Source organism: Bidens hawaiensis, unplaced genomic scaffold (genome assembly GCF_021521415.1).
Source record: "Bidens hawaiensis isolate Kalapana, Puna unplaced genomic scaffold, B.hawaiensis_p1.1 tig00015320_1, whole genome shotgun sequence".
Classification (NCBI taxonomy): Eukaryota; Viridiplantae; Streptophyta; class Magnoliopsida; order Asterales; family Asteraceae; genus Bidens; species Bidens hawaiensis.
In genome coordinates, this window is record NW_027492369.1 from 288292 (window position 1) to 310189 (window position 21898).

General features: G+C 36.1%; 2 protein-coding genes and 1 pseudogene across 4 annotated transcripts; 1 reads left to right on the top strand and 2 right to left on the bottom strand.

Annotated features, from left to right (window-relative positions):
• The first annotated feature begins 1740 nt into the window (after nucleotides 1-1740).
• Nucleotides 1741-4940, top strand: LOC143548952 (uncharacterized). Its single transcript, XM_077039984.1, has 3 exons — nucleotides 1741-1827; nucleotides 3847-4177; nucleotides 4253-4940. Exons 1-3 carry the CDS (start codon nucleotides 1743-1745, stop codon nucleotides 4824-4826), a joined length of 990 nt encoding a protein of 329 aa, XP_076896099.1. The 5' UTR covers nucleotides 1741-1742; the 3' UTR covers nucleotides 4827-4940.
• Nucleotides 4941-5877: 937 nt separating this feature from the next.
• LOC143548951 (peroxisomal fatty acid beta-oxidation multifunctional protein AIM1-like) lies at nucleotides 5878-12338 on the bottom strand (annotated as a pseudogene). The gene is made up of 18 exons (XR_013138046.1): nucleotides 12239-12338; nucleotides 11011-11082; nucleotides 10402-10464; nucleotides 10242-10298; nucleotides 10074-10141; nucleotides 9917-9998; nucleotides 9768-9823; nucleotides 9389-9691; nucleotides 8765-8844; nucleotides 8501-8675; nucleotides 8242-8363; nucleotides 7908-8071; nucleotides 7541-7795; nucleotides 7036-7157; nucleotides 6823-6944; nucleotides 6455-6603; nucleotides 6192-6330; nucleotides 5878-6093 (listed from the first exon to the last, which is right to left on the bottom strand). The product of XR_013138046.1 is annotated as a peroxisomal fatty acid beta-oxidation multifunctional protein AIM1-like (transcript).
• A 3169-nt stretch (nucleotides 12339-15507) lies between these two features.
• LOC143548953 (subtilisin-like protease SBT6.1) lies at nucleotides 15508-20583 on the bottom strand. 2 transcript variants are annotated; one of them, XM_077039985.1, is made up of 8 exons: nucleotides 19984-20583; nucleotides 19013-19141; nucleotides 18780-18932; nucleotides 18573-18689; nucleotides 18315-18499; nucleotides 16395-18225; nucleotides 15796-15856; nucleotides 15508-15715 (listed from the first exon to the last, which is right to left on the bottom strand). In XM_077039985.1, exons 1-8 carry the CDS (start codon nucleotides 20479-20481, stop codon nucleotides 15621-15623), a joined length of 3069 nt encoding a protein of 1022 aa, XP_076896100.1. In that variant the 5' UTR covers nucleotides 20482-20583; the 3' UTR covers nucleotides 15508-15620. The 2 variants fall into 2 exon arrangements, with proteins under 2 accessions (XP_076896100.1, XP_076896101.1); XM_077039986.1 differs by lacking the exon at nucleotides 19984-20583 and having other exon boundaries at nucleotides 18573-18699; nucleotides 19013-19139.
• Between the last annotated feature and the right edge of the window lie 1315 nt (nucleotides 20584-21898).

Below are 21898 nucleotides of genomic sequence, written 5' to 3' on the forward strand. Positions count from 1 at the left end.
TTTATATAAACCATTATATATTTGAATCCATGTATATTAGATATGTGGTAAATGAATATATTGTTCATTCTTGTAGATGATCCGTGCTTGGTCTCAACATCTTCATCTCAGTTATATTTTAATCTCCAATTACCAGATTGTGATGCCTTCAAGGATATGTATATTGTTACTATCCTTAATCTTGCTTAACTACATAACAACTTATGTATTGTGCAAACTTACACTTAAAACTGTTACTCTTTTTTTTCCAGGTTATCAGTTCCTATTTTATTTAAATAAACAGTCAGCAAATCAACGTGACATGTGTATAAACGAGCCTTTAAAGGATGATGTCATCGACCGCACAACATACGCGATTATGACTACTTTGGAATAGTTTTTACTTTTTTTAGCCATATTCGTTTGTTTGCTGCGTTATATTTATGGTTGTCTAAGTCAAATGCTTTTTTTTTCATAATAAACAGTCAGCAAATCAACGTAACGTGCATATAAACGAGCCTTTGAAGGATGATGTCACCGACCGCACAACGGACGCGATTATGACTACTTTGGTATAGTTTTTATTTTTTTTTCATATTCGTTTGTTTGCTGCATTATATTTATGGTTGTCTAAATCAAATGTTTTTTTATTCATAATAAATAGTCAGACGACAACACCACACAAGATCAAGATTCTCACATCACTTCGCATCATGACGTCAATGTTGATGCCACTGGTAGCACCACAACAACTGATGAAAGTCCCACAATTGAGTCTCCTCATCAACCAAGGCCCAAGAGAACACGTCGAATGCCAAAACGATTGAATGTGTAGAAAAGCGACGTTTTTTTATCAATGCTTTATTTATCTTTCATGTATGTTGGATCTTCATGTTGCTTGCATCGTGGTTTTCTCTTTTCTTTTTATGTTTTTCTTTGTGTGTTAATGCTTTATTTATTTTTGTTGGTGTCTTATCATTTTTCATAAACCATTTGATGTTTTGTGTTTGTTTGTTGGCTTCTTACCTTGTGTTATGTGTTAAGTTATAAGTTATACTTTATCGGCCCATTCTATAACATGATTAGTACTCAAAAAATGTTTAGCCCGTGACTTACAATTAGTAATACTTTATATTAGCCTATAATCACAATTGTTTTGATATATGTATATCAAGATTTAAACATGTTATGAGTAGTTAAACGAGTGTGTTAATTTCGTGTCATATACTAATGTAAAATATATTTATGCGTATTTACATGAATCTCTTAATCTGAAACATAGGTTGACAAATGTCTAAAATCGGTGTATCAAAAATTATGGGTGCTCTTTTGTTCCAACACATAAATATATAAATAGGCATGAAGTAATACCCTTCTATTTGCAATTCCTGTGAACCCGTATCTCTCAAAATGTATTGTATCACAACCAAACCGTTGCATATGTTATTGACTTAATGTTAGCATCACATTACTGCGTTTATATTCCTGTCCACCGGACGGGTAAACTGCTAGTTGTCCTTACATATGTAGATGTTTCGTTTCATGTCCATAGACGTTGGGCTTGTTACTATAGTATAGGCCCACTTATCTATATTTAAAAAGAAAAACATCCGAATTAACCCGACCCTAACAATCCGGGCACAAATAGCAATAAAATGATTAGGTTTTATATCTCCATTTCAACATCAAATCAAACCATTATTATTATTATTTATATATTTACAGAAGAAGACATTGAAACCCTAAAAACGGAGAGAGAATCAATGAGTTCTCGTGACAACGATTCAACGGCGCCTCACCAACCGCTTCTCAGCAGCCTCGTCGTCCGGCCATCCGACAGCGGCGGCAGCGATTACGAGCCCGGCGAAGTCCGCCGTGATCCTCCGCCGTATTCTCGTTCCGATCACGATAGCCATGGTTCGTTCTATCATTAGTGCGTTAATTTATTATATTATTGCTGTTATTATTCGTCATTATATGTTATGTTATGTTGTTTATTATTAGATCTAGCTTCTCGCGTTAAATGAATTAGCCCTAATTTAATTTATTAGATGTTGATTTTGATTTGTGCTTTTGGACGTGATGATTGATAGTTGACACTCCTTCAAACAAACCGAACCGAATTCGTTAAGCTTTAATTGGACAAGCGAACGTGTTCGTTTATTAAGGAAATAACAAATTTGTTCGTCAACGGTTCACAAACACAAAAGATGATTATTTTATTTGGTTAGTGTTATCAAATGTTAACTGTTCGTATTGGTGTTTTTTAAATATTAATATCTATATGCTTATTTTACATATAAGTTATCACATAATACTTGTATTTTTTATATATTTGTTTTGCAGTTGATAATTTTGCTTAAATCTATATGATAACGTTAGAAAAGTCATTAAAAAGTATTAAAAGCTTTTAATGAACAAACAGAAACAGACAAATATTAACGAACGTAATTTGACATTAACAGACACATTAACGACGATGACAAACGAACACAATTGAATGAACATGGTCTTTGTTTGTTTCTGTTCTTTCATTTAATCGAAAGAATTTTTTTTTGTTCATTTTTGTTCCTTTATTAAATGTGCAAGCATAAAGTAACATTTCGCCTGAACAGTTTGCTGAACATTCGGTTCGTTTGCAGCCCTAGATGGGAGATTATTTTAAGTATAAAAGCTATGAGAAATTACAAAAAGTATTTTAGGAGATATAAATATATAATAACTCTCCTGATCTTGGATGTGGTTAGGGGAACTCAGGATACAATTTATACACCTGCATTTAGCAATGATTTAAGCATGGTTTTCTTTTCTAGCTTTGTAGGACGGTACCTTTTCTGATTGTGTTCATCGTCTAGCAGACGTAATCCTTTTGGATTTTTCTGTTGTGTGTTAATTTTTAGAAGACATTGATATTGTTTATGCTGTTTTGACTCGTTAGTCAGATAGTGATAATCTTGTATTTATTAAAAAGTAATCATTTGACATGACGAGTGGTGGTATTAATTCATAATTTATACTTGTGGATATCTTTTATAGTAACCTGTGGGATTTTCATGTTACTCAACTTACTTCCAACTTTATTCACGAGGAATCTTAGGAATATGAAGCAGTGCTTTTATTGCTTTGAACTTACCATGGTTACGATGTGTGGAGCCGTACTCAAACCGAGTGTTGCATTTGTCATTGATTATGCTATTGTGTTTTACAGCTGAGAAAAAAGATGACTGGTGCAAGAACTTGAGGTCTTGACGAAGCCGGTTATTTTGTTTTGAATGGTGGTGTGTCTGAATTTGGTTTTGGAAATTATTTTTTGGGGGTTTGAATGGGGAAAACATATTTAAAGGACGTTAATGCCTGGTCCAGTTGGGTTTTAACAGGATTACTAAGCTGTCATTCGGGTTTTATATGTTTGGGTCTAGTGATTACCGTATCTAATTCAAGTTGTATGGAACATCTTGAAGATTATGTTCTGGACTTTGGGGCAAAGTACTTGATTGCTGGAGAGTTTGTGGTTTTGTCGTGCCAACAATTTGGTTCAAAAGAATAAGTGGGACCTCATTTTTGGTCATTTGGAATATTACGGTGGTTAATCGGTAGTTCTTAGTGTTTATGTGATTCCGAAAGAGGGTTTTGATTTGTGAAGGAATATTAGGGTTAAGTTTTATATTTTAGCGATTCATGGGTTGTATACTTGTATTGCTGCTTCACTGCAGGTGATCGTACAAAAAAGGATGGATATTTTTGTAATGCTGTTATTGGTAGTTGCTTCTTTGGTTTTGAGTATTTGAGAAATGAACCGGGCTTTCATATTTGAGGTTTATTATATGGTGAACATGGACCCACGTGTATATTTAACTGGTTTTTCAGGGTATAGATTGCGTACAGATTCTGAATCACCTGTACGCCGCCGAAACAGAAGCCATCACTACAGTCCTGATTATGACCGTTCAGATGCGGGCCTACCTGCACGCAACCGTGGATTTGGCAGAGGGAGAGAGTCTGGAAGGTATCGAGATTATTCACCTCCTTATGGTCGTGGTCGGTTTGGTGGAGGCAGATTTGGAGGTGGCAGATTTGGCGGCAGAGGGTTTAATGGCAGAATGGGCAGCCGTGGTTTCAGAGGTGGCGCTGATGTTATTCCCAGAAATAACCCTAATGTCCGTCCACGTGAGGGCGATTGGATGTGTACTGATCCCACGTAAGCTCTTCATTTGTTATCATAATATTATTTGTAGTTTTTGTTTTAAATGTTTTCGTTGGTATTTTATCTCAGATGCAACAATTTAAACTTTGCGAGGCGTGAGAACTGTAACAACTGCAACCGGTCCCGTTACGCGCCACCTGGCAGTCCACCTAGGAGAGGGTATCCTGGCCCACCTTTGATGCCTCGTCGTTTTTCGGGACCTCCACTGGATCGGTCACCTGGAAGGTCGTTTAATGGTTATAGATCACCACCACGTGGGCTTGGTCGGGAGGCTCCTAGAGATTTTGGGGTTGCGGGTCCGCCTTTGCATCATCCTCGACACGAAGGGCGGTTACCGAGGGACCATCACAGGGCCGACTACCTTGAAGATGATTTGAGGGATCGGAGCCGGTTTGATAGGCCACTGGCGGAGCCAAACTGGGAACAAGACCGAAAAGGGTATGACAGGCGACTGTTGTCTCCACCTGGACCAGCAGTGCAACCACCTGCTTTGGGCCGTGGTGGCGGGAGGTGGGAGGCTCATGATGAGAGGGAACGGAGTAGGTCTCCAGTTAGAGGCGGTGGAGGGAAAGAGTTTAGGCGGGATGGTTACATGGATAGGGGACGTGAGGAGCGCAGAGGCATGGGGCGTGAGCCGTATTAGGCGAGATTGGGTTAGGTGTGCAGTTTTAGAGAGGTAATGTGTACTTGTGAGCCATATACTTATATGTTGTGTTGGGTGGTTGTGCTTTAGCTGTTGAACTTTGCATATCCAAGTTTTACTATCTTCATTTTTCAACTCATTTACTTTTAAGAGGTTTGATAATTGGTTTGGGATTTGTTTAGTTTGAACTGGTTAACAGAAACCGGTTTTTTTGAACGTGTTAATAACTGTTTATTACCCTTAGAACTCGGTTTTTGAACCATTTAACTCCCTTGGTATAATGGTATGAATCGGTTTTTGGTGTTAAGAAAACGTTTATTTTAAGGGCGTTCTTGGGATTGAGTTTAAAAATTGTTTTATCGGTTTATTGGCTTATTGATTTTTTCAAAAAGCCATTTAGTGAAGGTATGATCGCTTTCATGAATTTTGTTACACGTCTCATAGTTTTCGTTTTTTATTTATTATAAAAAACAATTAAAAAAATTATCTGTAGTTTTTTGTTATAACTTATATAGTCACTAGCTATTTAATCAATCGCATATTAGACATGGCTTGTTCACTTCAATTGTGTTTATGTACAATGCAAAGCCAATAGTACATACGACAACTTGGTTGAGTTTATCCTTAGAGCTCACAAGCTGCTTGACGTATTTACAACCCAAGTAACGCTATATCGGTAAAATGCTAGAACTTGGTTGAGCTTGTACAATGTAAATATTACTACTCATTCTGGTCATGTCGTGGGGCCATAATCACGTACAACCCATGCAAGGAGATTTGCTAATAGAGTCATGATGCAATACTGAACATGATGGGTCATCCGGGTCGTGATATGCCCAAAAGAATATTGGCACTCATATGGTTTAAGATAAGAAAAATACTTTATTTTGAATACGATTCTATTTTCAACAAAAAATTACACAAAAACGTCAAAAATAATTGAATATTATCACTATTCATATCCTAATCCCAAAATTATGTTTACCATCTAAGTACACTGCAAATAAATATTCAAATTTTATTGTTTAACATGTCTTTTAATTCATACTTCAACAACCTTGAATATTCCAACTTTGAATAGGTGAAATATGTCTAGGAAAAAACACATATCTTAACCCGCGACACGTTTAACAAACTTATTCCGAAACAAATACTACATGATTGTTTTACAAACCAACATCCTTGTTGTAACTCGACTCATGTATCAGTGTATCACCACTTCTTACAGGCGCGCCCTTGAGCTTGTAGATGCCGATGATGGAGCACTCTACAAAACCAACAAATGCATCAGAATCATATAAATTTAAAAAAAAAAAAAACCGACAAGCAAAAGTGACCAAAAGGGACAGATCGCAGCATACTCACCAATGGGACACCATTTTTCGCTCGTTCTTCAAGAAATCTTGATGGCTTATAAAAGTCACTGTATCTTTCGGACCATTTCTTGAGACTTGCATATATGTGTTGAGCCCCAACTAAATCTCCCCAAAACAAAATGCCACCACTGCAATAAGACCGAAATGGCGCAAAAAAAAAGTTATCTTTTTGTCAATTTTGGAACGTCATTAACAAGAAAATAATCAAACTTAAATAATATTAGTAAAATATTACAAACACGAATAACTAACCGGTAAGAAGGAAAACTCATTCCAAGAACCGAGGCAACATCAAGATCGGATGCCCGAACCACAACTCCTTCTTCTAGAACACGACACGCCTCATTCATAACCGGAAACAATATCATTTCAACTATTTCTTGGTCGGTAACGGTTATAGGCTGCATATACATATTTCAAGAAACAGTCAGACGATTTGAGTCACGTGCCAACATGGGTCAAAAGAGGGTCGGGTCAGGCTGGGTTAACCCGCAAACACCTTTTGACAATTTGACCCGTTGAGAAAAAACACAACCCAAACCAACTTATAATAAGAGGGCCAAAATTGCTGCCTCGCCATTGACATTTGACTTTCTTGATTTATGGAATAAAGCAGGTACCTTTCCTCCGGGCATAATGTTGATTAGTCTTTGAGCCTCTTCTATAATCGAGAACACTTGGGGATCGGGTTTTGGCTTGCTACCTTTCTCATAAAGATAATATCCTTTTCCATTATTTTTACCTGAAAAATTAGTCTTTTTGTTAAAAAAAAGATCCTTTTTTTCAAGATTATGATAAATAAACCGTCTTTTTGAGTGTATCCAAGAAATTACCATTTCGTCCACTTTTTATCAGAAGGTCAACAATAGGAGACCGGAACGTACGGTCAGGAAACGCATTGGCAAATTCTTTACCTACAGCGACAGCTACACCATATCCAGCTAAATCTTGAAGCCTGAATTCACATATTCTTCAACGTTCTTGATTTTCAATCTCTCATGGATTGACTATCAAAGTCAACTTCTTAGTTTTCAAGTGTAATAAATATTAAAGAACATATAACATATTCTTGAAATGTTCATATTTAGGTATATGATCAAAGATTGAATGATAAATTAAAGAATTTGTATTGATGTTGAAGTTGAAACTTTAAAACCAGGTAGTTTGACTTTAGAAGTCAACAAAGTGAGAAACTTGCTAAATATTCAAGCCTAAATCACAAATTCATAAAACATTCATGATTTTAAAACTTAAGTTTCCCATTTGCTGATGTTAAAAGAAAATTATATCAATTTTGAAGTTAAAAAAGAGGCGGTTTGACTTTAGAGAAAGGCTTACTGGAACGGGCCCATGGGGAGTCCAAAGCTAGTGATCAATCGGTCAATTCTAAATATATCAACACCTAAATGAAGTAGAATATGTGCACCCTGTGTGTACGGGAAAAAGGTGCGATTAACAGCAAATCCGGTACAGTTTCCAACCACAACAGGAGACTTTTTAATGATCTTTCCAACTGCCATAAGGTCTAAAATCGCTTGTGCGGATGTCTTTTCGGTTCTCACTATCTCCAGTAGAGGCATAATATGAGCAGGGCTGTAATCATTTTACAAAAAAATAAAAAGATAAATGTTAATGCGCCTCTAATATTTAAATTATATTTTTTAAAGTTACTTGCTTTACAACAAAATATTCAAGAAATCGTAACCTGAAGAAATGCGCCCCGATAACTCGATCTTGAGACTTTATTTTCTCTCCAACTAAATTGAGATCAATGGTAGATGTGTTGGTTGCCAAAATGCAATGAGGGGGACACGCTTTCTCGATTTCACTAAAAATCTTTTGCTTCAGTGGAACATTCTCAATAACTGCCTGCAATATTAACAACTCAAATCAAGATAATTTACAGTTTAGAAACTATTAGAAAAAAAAACATCCTATATTCCTATTTCAGTAACTTTTATAAAGTTCATATTTTTAGGTTCTTAGGAAGTAAAAGAACTAATAAAAAGCGGTTTTTTTTTAAAAAAAAAAGCCCATACCTCTATAACCATATCCACATCTTTGAACTCTGAGTAATCTAATACACCTTTAACCAACGACAACGCCTTTTCAGCTTGTGCTTGTGATAACTTCTTCCTTGCAACCAAACCTCGAACATTTGCTATCAAAACAAAGTGTTGTCACTTTTAAGTTTCTCTAACAAAATAAATTTATTATATAACGAAGCAAAAGTTTTATTTGACTCATATAAACCCATTCTTTACTACAAGATTCATAAAGATAATGAAAATATTTTACCTGCTATTGTTTTAATTCCCTTTTGAAGATACTCAGAGTTGACTTCCTTAAGAACAACATTTATGTTACCAAGAATTAATGCTGTAGCTATTCCTGATCCCATTAGACCTCCACCAATCACAGCAACCTTTTTAACAGCCCGTGGCTTTAGACCAACATCGGTTACTTTAGGTACCTTTTAATTCAAGAAAACAAAATTGAGATCTTGTAAAAATTAAACATTTTTTATAAAGAAAGGAGAGAATGCATTAAATTTGTTTCTACCTTTGAGATTGCGCGTTGTGCAAAGAATATATGAACGAGACCTTTCGCGGTGTCACAAGCTCATTGAACACCTTCAACTCCTGAAAAAAAAAACAATATTTAAGTTTATTTAGTTAAATGAGCGAACATGCACACATATCTAGTTCGTTCATTTATGTTTGTTAGTCTACCTTTGTTTAAGTTTGTCCGTTTACGTTCGTTAATACATCCATTAATATTTTGTAGGCTCATTACAATTTAATCTAGTTTTAATAAATTTTAGGCCCAATATAAAGTGTTCACGTTTACTTTTAATTGGTTTTAGCTTAGTTATGTCCGTTCATCTATGTACAGTTATGTTCGTTTACACTGTTAACGAATGAACATAAACAAACATGTTCACTTTCTTAATGAACGAACACGAACACGAACAAGAAAACCATGCTCGCTTAATTGTTACTTGCTAATTGTTAGTTTTCGATCGTATGTTCGGTTAAAGTTAAACGAGCAGACATGAACATGTTCTGTTTGTGTTCATTCGGTTCGTTTACAGGCTAATGCTCACTTTTGATGATTTTAATAATGTAATCGATAAAACAAGGGTATATAAGTAATTTTGCTCCATCCTTTGATAAAGGAAAATACCTTCAAAACACCGGCATATCCACCATGAACAATCCCTTCCTCAATCACATCAAGACATGCTTGATGTTGTGGCATATTAGGGGCCGTCCGTTTGACTAATTGTCTAGCATTTTTAATAATCTCGCGGGCTTCTGAAAGCGAACCGATCTTATCCGTCCGATGAAGTGAGCGGACCCACGGCTTACGGGCCTCTGCTATGTCTAGAGCCCATTGTCTAGACACTTTTAATAAATCTTGAGGAGGCACAATTTCATCAATGAGACCGAGTTTTTTCCCTTCCTCCGATAATATCGGTTTAGATGTCTGCAAACAAAATTCTTAAATTAACATCAACAATAATTAAACGTGTTGAAAACAATATGTTTAAATGTGAGCTCACCAACATCATATCAATTGCCTTTGACAATCCCAAAAGCCTAGGAAGTCTTTGGGTACCTTTAACGCCATATTCCATTATATAATAAACTCCATATAAAACAATACTAATAAAATTGGATAATAAAAGTTGTATACGTATATGTACCGTACCTCCAAAGCCAGGCATAACTCCAAGAGATAGTTCAGGCAAGCCAAGTTGAGCACGCGGAGCTGCAATACGCACATGGCATCCCTGCATAAACCGACAAAATAAAATCATAAAAAAGTTTTTATCTTTTTATAGAAAAAACTGAGCTTGTGAACAAACCACTGCAACTTCTAGACCACCACCGAGTGCCAGTCTTTGTACCGCAGCAACTACTGGCTTCTTGCAATCTAAACGTACCCAAAAAGAAATAAAAATGTGTGTCAACAAATGCATACTATAAAAATATATGGTAAACTATAAGATTAAGTTTATATAAAGTAATAAAACCTTCGAGTGTGTTGGTCACGAGTTCAACGGATACATCGGGTAGATGAGATATGTCTCCTGCCATGAAAATGGTTAAACTTTTAACACGTGTTTGAAAACTACGATCAGTGAAAAGGGTCAAAAGGTCAAATAAGAAAAAGATATGTAACGAAGTTGTTACCGGTCTGGTGAACCTTCAGAAAAACATTGATGTCGAACCCACCGGAAAATCTACCGTTATTGCCTTCATAACATAGAAGAAATCAAATTTAATAATACACACACACACACACTCTTTAAATTAATAATAATGGACAGATATTGTATTTGTTCAACGAAAAATCAAAAGATTGTTCAAATATCCTAATGTATTTCTCGAAAATGTTCAACTTTTATTTAGCATTCCTTTAGCTTACAAACTATTATTGAACTCATGTTATCATATCATCATTACCAGTTTTATCAAGCACCCTTCTTGTTAAAAAGATGTTTAGCATGTTCAATTTTGCCGTTCGGTATCAATTGTGTCAAAGCCTAAAACCCTAATCATATCTTTAACAGACAAATTTGATTGAACATAAAAATGTTGGATTAAACACATTATCAGTCACTTTCTTTGTTAGGTTTTACCAAACAAATCCTAAATAGAGCAAACAAACACTCAATTCAATGAAAACAAAAGATCAAGATTCCAAGATTATCAAGTCTTAGCATATAAATAATAAATCATAAAACATTCCAATTCAATAAAATTATAAAGTTAAAAGCTTGGATTAAAATTATTAATTACCAGTCAAAACTATGGCTTTTACATCATCTCTCCTTGTAGCCTCTGCAAATTTCTCTTTCAATCCGGCAAGAACTAATTAACACAATAAACCAAAATTAATAAACGAACTATTAATTAAAAAAATGGGGCAAAATCCAAACTAGCAAAGAATTTTAAAAAAATTAATAACAATTAATCCAAACTAGCAAAGAACTTAAAAAAAACAATAATTAATCCAAACTAGCAAAGAACTTTAAAAAAATAATAACAATTAATCCAAACTAGCAAAGAGCTAAACAAAACCAATAATTAATCCAGAAATGTGGAAAATAATAATAATAATAATAATAATAATAATAATAATAATAATAAACAAAAACAAAAATTGGGCAAAATCCAAACTAGCAAAGAACTTAAAAAATATAATAACAATTAATCCAAACTAGCAAAGAGCTAAACAAAACCAATAATTAATCCAGAAATGTGGAAAAAAAAAAATAATAATAATAATAATAATAATAATAATAAACAAAAACAAAAATTGGGAAAATCCAAACTAGCAAAGAACTTAAAAAAAATAATAACAATTAATCCAAACTAGCAAAGAACTTAAAAAACAATAATTAATCCAAACTAGCAAAGAGCTAAACAAAACCAATAATTAATCCAGAAATGTGGAAAATTATAATAATAATACAAAAACAAAAATTGGGCAAAATCCAAATTAGCAAAGAAGTAACAAAACCAAAAGTTAATCCAGAAAATAAAAAAAATGAAAGAAAAAAACACCAAAAATGGGGCAAAAATCAAAACTTGCAAAGAACTAAACAACCCCCTAATAAATGAAATCAAAGAAACTATAAGCAAATTCCTCCTTCAATCCAGCAAGAACTAATTAACACAATAAACCCAAAACAAAACCAATAATTAATTTTTTTAACAAAATGAGTCAAAATCAAAACTTTTAAAGAACTAAAAAATAATGAGATCAAATAAACTATATGCAAATTCCTCCTTCAATCCAGCAAGAACTAATTACCACAATAAACCCAAAAAAAAAACTATTAGTCAATAAAAAATATATAAAAAACAAAAAAAATCACCCCAAAATGATGCAAAATCAAAATTTTTAAAGAACTAAACAAAGCCCTAATAGATAAAATCAAAGAAACTACATGCAACAAAAAACCCATGAATAAAAAACGGATCTTGATAGTATTAAGCTGAATAAAGTGATAAAGCAGCTTACTTGGAAGAGCTAAAGCATTGACAGGTGGATTTGAGATGGTGATCAGAGCAACACCATCAGAACCCACCTCTATTGTCACAATTTGTTGCATCATTTTTGTGGGGTTTGGTTAAAGTGAGTCTATGAAAGTCAATAATGGAGAGAAGATTGTGATCATGGTGTTTATATATAGAGATTGGAATGAGATAGTTACAGGAATGGTCCTTGTCGTTGCCATGTTATGTGACATTATGGGTGTGCGAAAGGGTCGGATCCGGACTCGTTTAGTGGTATTCTCGTGATTCGGACATGACCCTATTGTAAATAATCGGGCTTTTCAGGTATTGTGGGTCTTACCCAATTCATGTAAAGAGAAAATGGTCAGACTCAAACCCGACACTACTGTAATAATCGGGTCTAAAATGGCTTAGGTCTCGCGGGTCTTACCCGGTTTATGTAAAGAGAACAGAAAATGGCCAGATCCGACCTGACCAGGAACCGGATCCATTTTGTGATATTTTTAGGACCGGGGACGCAAACCTATTGTAAATAGTCGAGTCTGGACGATTTGGGTCTCACGGTCTTACTGGGTTTATGTAAAGAGAAAATCGTCAGACCCGGCCTAACATAGACCCCGACCCATTTAGTGATATTATTAGTACCCGGGACCCAACCCTATTTACGGTTTGGGCCTCGCGGGTCTTATCCAGTTTATGCAAAGCGAAAAAGGTCAAACCCGCGAGACCATATTTGACATGGACCCATACTCGTTTAGTGGTATTCTTAGGACTTGGGAACCGGCCGTATTGTAAATAATAGGACCTGATCAGGGCGGGGTGGTGCGAGTCTTGTCCAGTTAAGTAAAGAGAAAATGATAAGACCTGACCCAGACCTATTTAATGGTATTTTTAGAACCTCGAAACCGACCATATTATAAATAACCGGGTTTGATCGGGGTTTGGTCTTACTGAGTCCGTCGTACCTAGTTTGTGGTCACCTCTGGTTATGAATTTAATTATTTTTATTTGTTAAAAGTTGTCTTAATTATTAATTACTACCAAACTTCATAAAAGTTGTTATGTATTCACATTCACATTCACATTCACATTCACATTCACATTCACATTCACATTCACATTCACATTCACATTCGTTGTTAACCTTTTAAAAGTTTTCCAAGTCCCATTTTCCAAAGACCATATAGATTTGTTATTATGCTACTAACTTGACCTCTTTTTAGAAAAGAGATAATATTTATTTTTATCGTACATGATATATTGAAATATAAGTGTAGCTTTTTTATGTAATTTCAGTTTGTTTGATTTTTCATATAGTTCTACATGTATAATCTTGTAAGTTAATGTTTAGGAGAGGCCGTTACGGTAAGGGAGTGTAGACGAACGTCAAAAGAAGATGAAGATGAAGATGAAGAAAGAAAGATGTGGAAAGTTAGGAGTTTTGTGAGTGATGGGGGGTTGATTTAAAGCTTGAAAAATGAAAACAAATTCGTCTCTCACGATTGTTTCTCTTATGAGAGGTCATTGGTTCAACCTCGACGTCTACAAGGGGGGAAGCTTCTTTAGGGCCAGGGGCGTCCCTGACCTCCTCTGTTTTTTTGTGCAACAGTGAAATCTTACCCGTTTTCGTCTGAAATTTTTATACGTGGCGTAAATTTACTTGTTTTCGCCCTAAAATTTGAGCCCGCCCCCCTCTAATCTTTTTACACGTGTTTTTGCTAGGCTTCCTTAACTGTTTTGGTCAAAGCTTCGCTACTTTGGGGGGGAGTCGGAATTTAAATGTCAAATAACTGGAAACAGTTGAAATCCCGTCACGGGTTGACTCGGATAAAACATTGTTATGTGTGAAGTATGAAGTAACCATGCATATGACTAACATATAACTAGTTTAATAATTAAAAAGGAAAGTAGTGCTATTGTGTGACTGTTGCCATTTTATTTTTACATGATGGGTTTATAAATTATTGATTGGTCACTTTGACTCGTAGGCGGCTAATCAACAAACTGTGAAAAGAGTAAAAAAAAAAGAAAATATATTTATAAAATCTTTAATATTTTTATTTCACATTAAAATGTTTAAATATTACTCGTAGCTTCAAAGATGGCATGCAATATCAAAGACGGAGGTAGTAGTTTGACTTTGGGCAACGGTACAAAATTGAATTTATCATGTTTCTAATAAAACTAAATCGTATATATACTTGAGTTTGAGAGGGAAGTTCTTAGCTTTAAGTCTCACACAAAACGAAGATTAAAGAAATTTACTGTTAAAAAAAACATATTTTTAATAATAATTTTCTTAGTAGTATTTCATTTAAAGTATTTATCAGCATTGAAATAGTTTTGTCGGTGCTTAGATCAACAATTGCAGTGGAATTTAATTACGCGTTTCAAAATATTTATGATAAATTACTTTTTGGTATCATAAACGGCATTCGTATGTGTTTGTATATAATTGCGCACTTTGACTACCTGACAACTGACAATGATGAGTAGATATTCTTTTTGTATATGTTTATTAAATAACTTTTTGTTTGATAATTGCTTTAAAATTATTACTATTATTTGTATATAAAAAATAAATAAAAAAAAAAAGGAATTTGAGCGAAAAGTTATGGTGAGTGATAAGTATTTCCATGGTTGATCTTTAGTAATATTTTTGAGCATTTTGTAAACTTTTTTTCAACTTATACATATGTTCACGTTTAAATATGTAGAACAAGTTTTATGTAAAAGGTATTCTATATGTTTCTTGTTGCAGTGTACATGTAGTTTTGTAAACATGGACGGGTCCATGATAGGTAAACTAGTTTAAGCAAATATAAGGATTTTTAATATGTTGACAAAATACATGTTTGACTAGGATGGGTGCACGGACCGGGTATTTTGTAGGACCGGTTCCGAGTATGGTCAACAAAAGTCAAAATCAGATCATGTAGGAACTGGTTCCGGGTATTTGACTGGGTTTTTTTATCAGGTTTCGGGTAGGGTCGGGTGTTTTGACCGGGTAAAGGTGGAACCGGTTCCGAGCAGGTCCGGGGCCAAGTCAGGCCGGGTGCGGTTTCGAGTACAAGTTTGGGGAGAAACACAATACCAGGTCGTACCCGCAGGACGGGTAAGGTTAGAAACCGGTTCCGGGTCTGGTCGGGTCCCAAGAGCCTAAACAAGTACATTAGTTATACAATTTTTAATAAGATGTTTGTTTATAATCCTCAAAAATAAATAGTTTTGACACTCTTTTTTAGTTAAAAGAATATAAAAATTTGGACAAAAGATTACCCCAAAAATTCATATATTTTGCATTTATATAAAACTGCTACTAGCTTTATACTATTTATGCAAAAATTCAACTGGTATTACACAACTACATTCATCTCAAAATCTAGCTAGAGATTCGAAAAACGACCCGAGCTGTTAGATCCTTTCCGCCTTCTACGCCTCTTTTGCCTAATTCTCCAGAAATTTATAAGCAGCAAGATCCCTGTTACATTTCAATATCCGTTAACCAAAATCGAACCATGAACCTTAATATCACTTCGGTAACTGCAAAACTTTACTTACCTAAAACGCCAACAACCGCAGGCACAAGCCAATGATTCGGAAACACAACTGGCACATCCAACTGCAAAAACGTAATCATATATTATTAGTGTTTGGAAAATTGGCTTTAAACAGTCCCAACTTCACACTTGGTTGGTGGTAGTCCCAACTATAGGTGTATTTTTTTCCAACAGTCGGCAACTAACGGATGGTTAACTCCGTCAGTCTATTGCTTGCGTGGCATGCATAGCGGACCGTTGGAAAAAAATACACATTTTGTTGGGACTGTTATTTGCCAATAGGGTATAGTCGAAATTATTAAAAAGCCAATTTTCTTAAAAAGAAACAGATGATTATTGCCACGTAATGCTGCCACATAAATGTTTATTGACAACTAGGCATGCCACGTAAGCATAGACTAACGGATGGTTAGCTCCATTAGTCGCGGACTGTTGATAAAAAATACACATTTAGTTTGGACCGCCACCAACCAAAAGTGAAGCTGGGAGTTGGGATTGCTATTTGCCAGTAAGGGTATAGTCGGGATTATTTAAAACTAATATTCCGTGTTGTTTTATTGTGACTTAATAGTTAATAGTTAATAATAATCGGTTACTTACATCGTCTCCATACAGCAAGCCAAGAAACTTATTGCCAGAAGAAATCTCTTTACTTTTGTCAACAACTTTCGGGCTCTTCGAAATCAAGACATCAGAAGAAGAATTCAAACCCATTCCAAGATCAATCGCTTTATAACCCGGTAATCGTCGGTTCCGACCTCGAACCTGTAATCCATAACCTTTTGTTCCCCAAACATCAAACCGGGAATCACTCCTGCAAATCAATTCCTTTCCAAGAACCGTAGAATACATCGAGAAATTCAAGTCGGTTCTTCGTGAAGGCAGTTGATCATCGTCTTGATGTAACGGTGTTTTTAGTTTGACTGAGTTTGAAAACAGTATCGGGTCTTTGACTTTTTTGCCGGTGAAATCAAGTATTTTTCTTAAAAGCCAGTAACAGTTTGTAACCATATGACTACTGTCCAAACAGTTAGAATCACCGTATACTGCAATTCGACTCCCGCCGATTTCTACTAACCCAAGAATCGCTGAGTCAGCGTTATCTTTACCGCCAGCTAGGAAACTGTGTGTGGCCGCACTTTCCGAGCTGTCATAAAACGGGAAACTATGCACGTACCCCCCACTCGGGAATTTGACAATATTAGTCCCGGAAGCGTATTTAATCAACTCGTCGTTTAAATTAAAATCGCCGTTTAAGATCCTGTCACCGAAAGCGATACCGAACGGTGCCAAAAGATCATTCAACGCGGGAATATTAGCACCACCAGTAACCGGGGTCCACCAACTCCGCGTATTATCATCAAAGAACCTCATTTTAACCATCGTATCGACATTATACCAATCTCCAAAAACAACCAAACTCAGCCCCGTATTTACAACATCATCCCTCAACTTTTGAATTTCTTCTTCGAAATACTCGTCCTCAAGATCCACCAACATTAACGTCCCGTAATGACGAGCGTCAAAACAAGTCAACGGTGACCCGAGCGTTTCGATATAATATCCCGCGTCTCGTAACATGTTAAACATAATATGGAAATTAGTGTGCAAGTGATCCCCATGCCAATCAAGAATATCGTTTCGAACATCTAACGAGTCACGCGGGATATAACCGGGGGGATACTTGATACTATGAAACTGGTCCCACAAAACCCTAACCGATCTTGGTGGGGTCGGGATAACTTTTAACTTTAGACGTAAAACACACGTACTATGTCGAAACGAGGTTTCACCTAATCCCGGTGGACTGTAAACTTTAACGGTTACGTTACCATCAATTTCACCCAAAAATTTAGCACCTTCTTCTTTGATTTGCATGTGAAGTGCAAGATAACCAGTCCAAGGCCAAATAATATCAGAGTAAGTAAAATGAATACTCAAAAGATTACTTTCTTCATTTGACGGATGCCAAACAGGTTGACTTTCAATGTAACCGATTACACCCATACCATTTAATATCGTTGTGTTAAACAAAACAGGCATCGCGTCTGCGTAAAGTGGTTGTTGACAAAACGGCCACGCGTACGGGCAATCCGTGTAGTCCAAAACACTCGGGAAGATGCTGGCACGTGGCGTGTAGGTTTTTAGTATTTCATGTGATTCCAACAGATCCACCCGACCAGCGCCTTGTTCATACATATTCGGGCCCGAAAGCTTTGCAGCCCCTTCAACTAGGGCTTGTTTCATGCTTGCAGGATTCAAAAGCTGTTTCCGTTCACTTTCAGGGATCACACTCACAAGTAGACACACTACACCCGCAACCACGGGACTCGCAACACTCGTTCCCGATAACGTTTTGCAGCCCGTACTTATTTTGGATCCCATGATTTCCCGCCCATATGCAACAATGTCGGGTTTCACACGTCCATAACTGTCAAAAACAAAATTTTTAACCACAAAATGTTGTTAGTATGACAGTATTAATAAATCAAGTCAATCATTAATTAAAATTTTAACTACCCGTGAGGAATCTCCCACGTGCTCATGCCACGTGACGAAAATGAAGCGATGTGATCGTTGTAATCAATACCGCCAACACCAATGACATCACTTTGATCCGCGGGATTATTCAGTGTACCGTAAAGCGGGCCATCGTTTCCAATTGCAGACACCATTATGATATTGCTTGCTGTCAGTTCCAATACCTAATATGGAAACATGTCAAAACGGGTCGGGCCAAAAACGGGCATTTTTTAAACGGATCAAGTAGAGTCTCACCTTCTCTACAAATGGAAGATCCAAGTAGTCAGGACCGCCAATGCTCAAGTTTAACACATCCATATTGCTTGCAATTGCATAATTAAACGCATCTAAAAACCACGATGTGTATGAGACCTGCATTAAGCTGAATAAAAACTTATTCTTTAAACAATTAAAAGCCTATTTTTTACAGATTAGGGTTAACAAGTAGTGAATATGCATTACCTGCGCGTCTGTAAACACACGGAAAGCATAAATCTCAGTGTCGGGTGCAAACCCGAGACACTCTGCATCTTCACCAGCAATCACTCCAGCGACAAACGTGCCATGCCCAAGATTATCGTTTAAAGTATCTTCATTGGTCCAATTAGTGCGTTCCTGATATCGTAAAAAAACTAATATCAGATTCTTACTATATGAATCTTGCAAATTTAACCAATTTATGAAGATAATAAAACCTTAATGTTGCGAAAATGTGGATGATCCGACCGAATTCCAGTATCGAATATAGCCATCTTAACTTTTGCCCCTGTGTATCCTTTAGACCAAAGTGAATCTGCCCCAAATAATGATGTAACTTGTGATTTCTGCAAGGAAATTATACATGTCACACAATAGAATTTCATATAATTGATTAGAATAATCAGGGCTGTAAACTAACCTATCGTTCAATGAACTGATCGGCGGGAGCTCGGAAAATTCATTTTAGGGGTACAAACCGAGCCGAGCCGCTCGCAGGCTACTCAAGCTCGGATCAATAAAAGGCTTGAAACGAGAATAAAACCCGTTTAGTTATTAAGCCCGAGCTCGAGCCCGGATTGATAAAAAGCTTGAAACGAGAATAAAGCTCATTTCGTTATCAAGCCCGGATCGATAAAAAGCTTGAAACGAGAATAAAGATCGTTTAGTTATTAAGCCCGGATCGATAAGAAGCTTGAAACGAGAATAAAGCTAGTTTGGTTATTAAGCCCGGATCGATAAAAAGCTGAAACGAGGATAAAGCTCGTTTAGTTATTAAGCCCGAGCTCGAGCCTTTTGTATCTTTAAGTTGTATTTGGACTTTAATGTATTATTTCTATATTGTATAGTATAGTCAAGCTCGACCCGAGCTTTGGCTCATTTAGTTCATTTATGCTCATTTGTTTAATACTTTACTAAATGAACGAACCTAAACTGTAAATTTCATTCAAATCACGTTCAGTCATACGTTCGTTTACGCAATTATGCTCGTTAATGTTTGTTCATTAAAAGTTTTTAATATCTTTTAACGACTTCTCTAATCTTATCATATATCATACAAAATAGGCAAAATTATTAACTTATACGTAAACTAGCATACGAATACAAATGGCAAAAATAGTCTAACGGTTCGATAGCAGTCTTAACTATTCAAAATTTTCTAAATTATCAAACAATCAATAAAACCTACATGTGATAACAGCTCTCTTCTCCAATCACCAGTCAAATTCCCATCCTCGCCTTCACCGAACGACATCGAAGTAAATATCTTCCCGGGCCAACGCTTCTTCCCATCCAAAAACGCCCCAATTCTTTCATCATCCAACAAATCCCTCAACCGAATACTCGAATCCACCGTGACATCCTTCACCATCTCCAGCCTCTCAAAGTCTCCGATGACGTCACCCGCCGCCACGTCATCAATCGCCACCAGACCAAAATCCGTGGGGTACCCAGATGCGGGGTTGTTCCGGTGAACCCATTTCCAAGATGAAGACTTGTTGGTGTGGTGTAAGAGGTATTGCTTGTGGGTGTTTGATGGCTTGTATTGGGTGAATCTGACAATGTAATTTGTTTGTGGGGTGTTTAGGGTTTGGTGGTTGGGTTTGGTGAGGTGGAAGATGGTGATTGAGGTTATGAGAATGATGAGGGAGATGTTGAAGATTGAGATCTTCGCCGTCGTCTTCATGTCGCCGGAGTTTGGTTGAAGTCGTCGGAACGATCCGTCATCGGCGACGGAGATTGATTAATTGATTTGAGTTCAGACTTCAGATGAATCTCCGATTTGTTACTTATTTTTTTCTAGAAATGGGTTGCCTAATTGTAAATAGTGTCGTAAAATCGCTAATAACTTTTGGGGTGGAACTATAGATTAATCGAGATTAATCGGGATAATCGGATAATCGGGATAATTGAGGTGGAACTAACTTTATATAAACTTTTCAGTTTTATATATACGCGTACACATAAAAATGTAATTTTCAGTTTTATACATACACAAATGTATTTTGACCGAAAACTGGCTAGTATCTCGCAGAAGCCGTTAGTTTTTGCTGGAATCTCGCCGGAAACCGCTAATTTTAGCCAGATTTGACCGTTGACTGATTAATTAGTCGACTAGCCCCAAATTAATCGGTGAAATGGGGACTAGCGATTTATCAAAGATTAATCGGTGCCTAGTCTGGATTTTTGCAACACTGCTTATACCCGGTTATACCCGTAATGAAAATCAATAAAAATAAGTACCAACACACACATAACAAAATTATTAGTATGGTACAGAACCCATTTTTACAAGTACGAGTACACAAAGGGTACCAAAATTGGCTAAATTGGTACATGTACGATGTACCGACATTACCAAGACCAAACGTAGTGGATGGAGGGAGATGCGTCCCCTCCTTTAATTTAATTCCATTAATTCTCATAAATAATGCCTCCACCCTTAAAATTTGGGGCCGTTTGTGCAAAGCATTGGGAGAGATTTTGAAACCCATAGCACCTGGGGGGGGGGGGTTCCCGGCGCTATAGGGGCTTTTTGTGCCTCCATGGCGCCCCGCTACGGGTGGCCTAATACCACAATCAAAACAAAAACTAAAACCAATAAAGTAGAATACCAAAGTAAACAATAATAGTTAATATAATTATAAGTTTGATACTTCGATACTTCATTCATTTTGCTTTTGATACATTTGAATCCCTTGCCTATGAAGCTATTACGTTTATAAAAAGAGTTCAACGGGTCGTGCATAGTAACTTATCCGACGTCAACGAACTATAATTTTGTTTTTAGTAGGATCATATTTGCCATTCAAAAGGGGGTGCGCAATGCAACTTATTGCCCGCTTACCCACCTCTTTATTGTAATTTAATCATTTTGTGTTAAATTGATGATTAAAAAAAACATATAAATCTCTACATATTACAAACTGGTACAAAATATTGAGCGTGCCTGTATCGTGCTCATACCCTGTATCTATACCCATAAGAACATGTTAGATCGATACGAATACGTATACGAGTACGTTAAGAACATGCTTGCTGATTTTAGTTTTTATTGCCTTTGATCCATTTTTAACAAGCAGAGTTAAAAACCTCATCTCAAC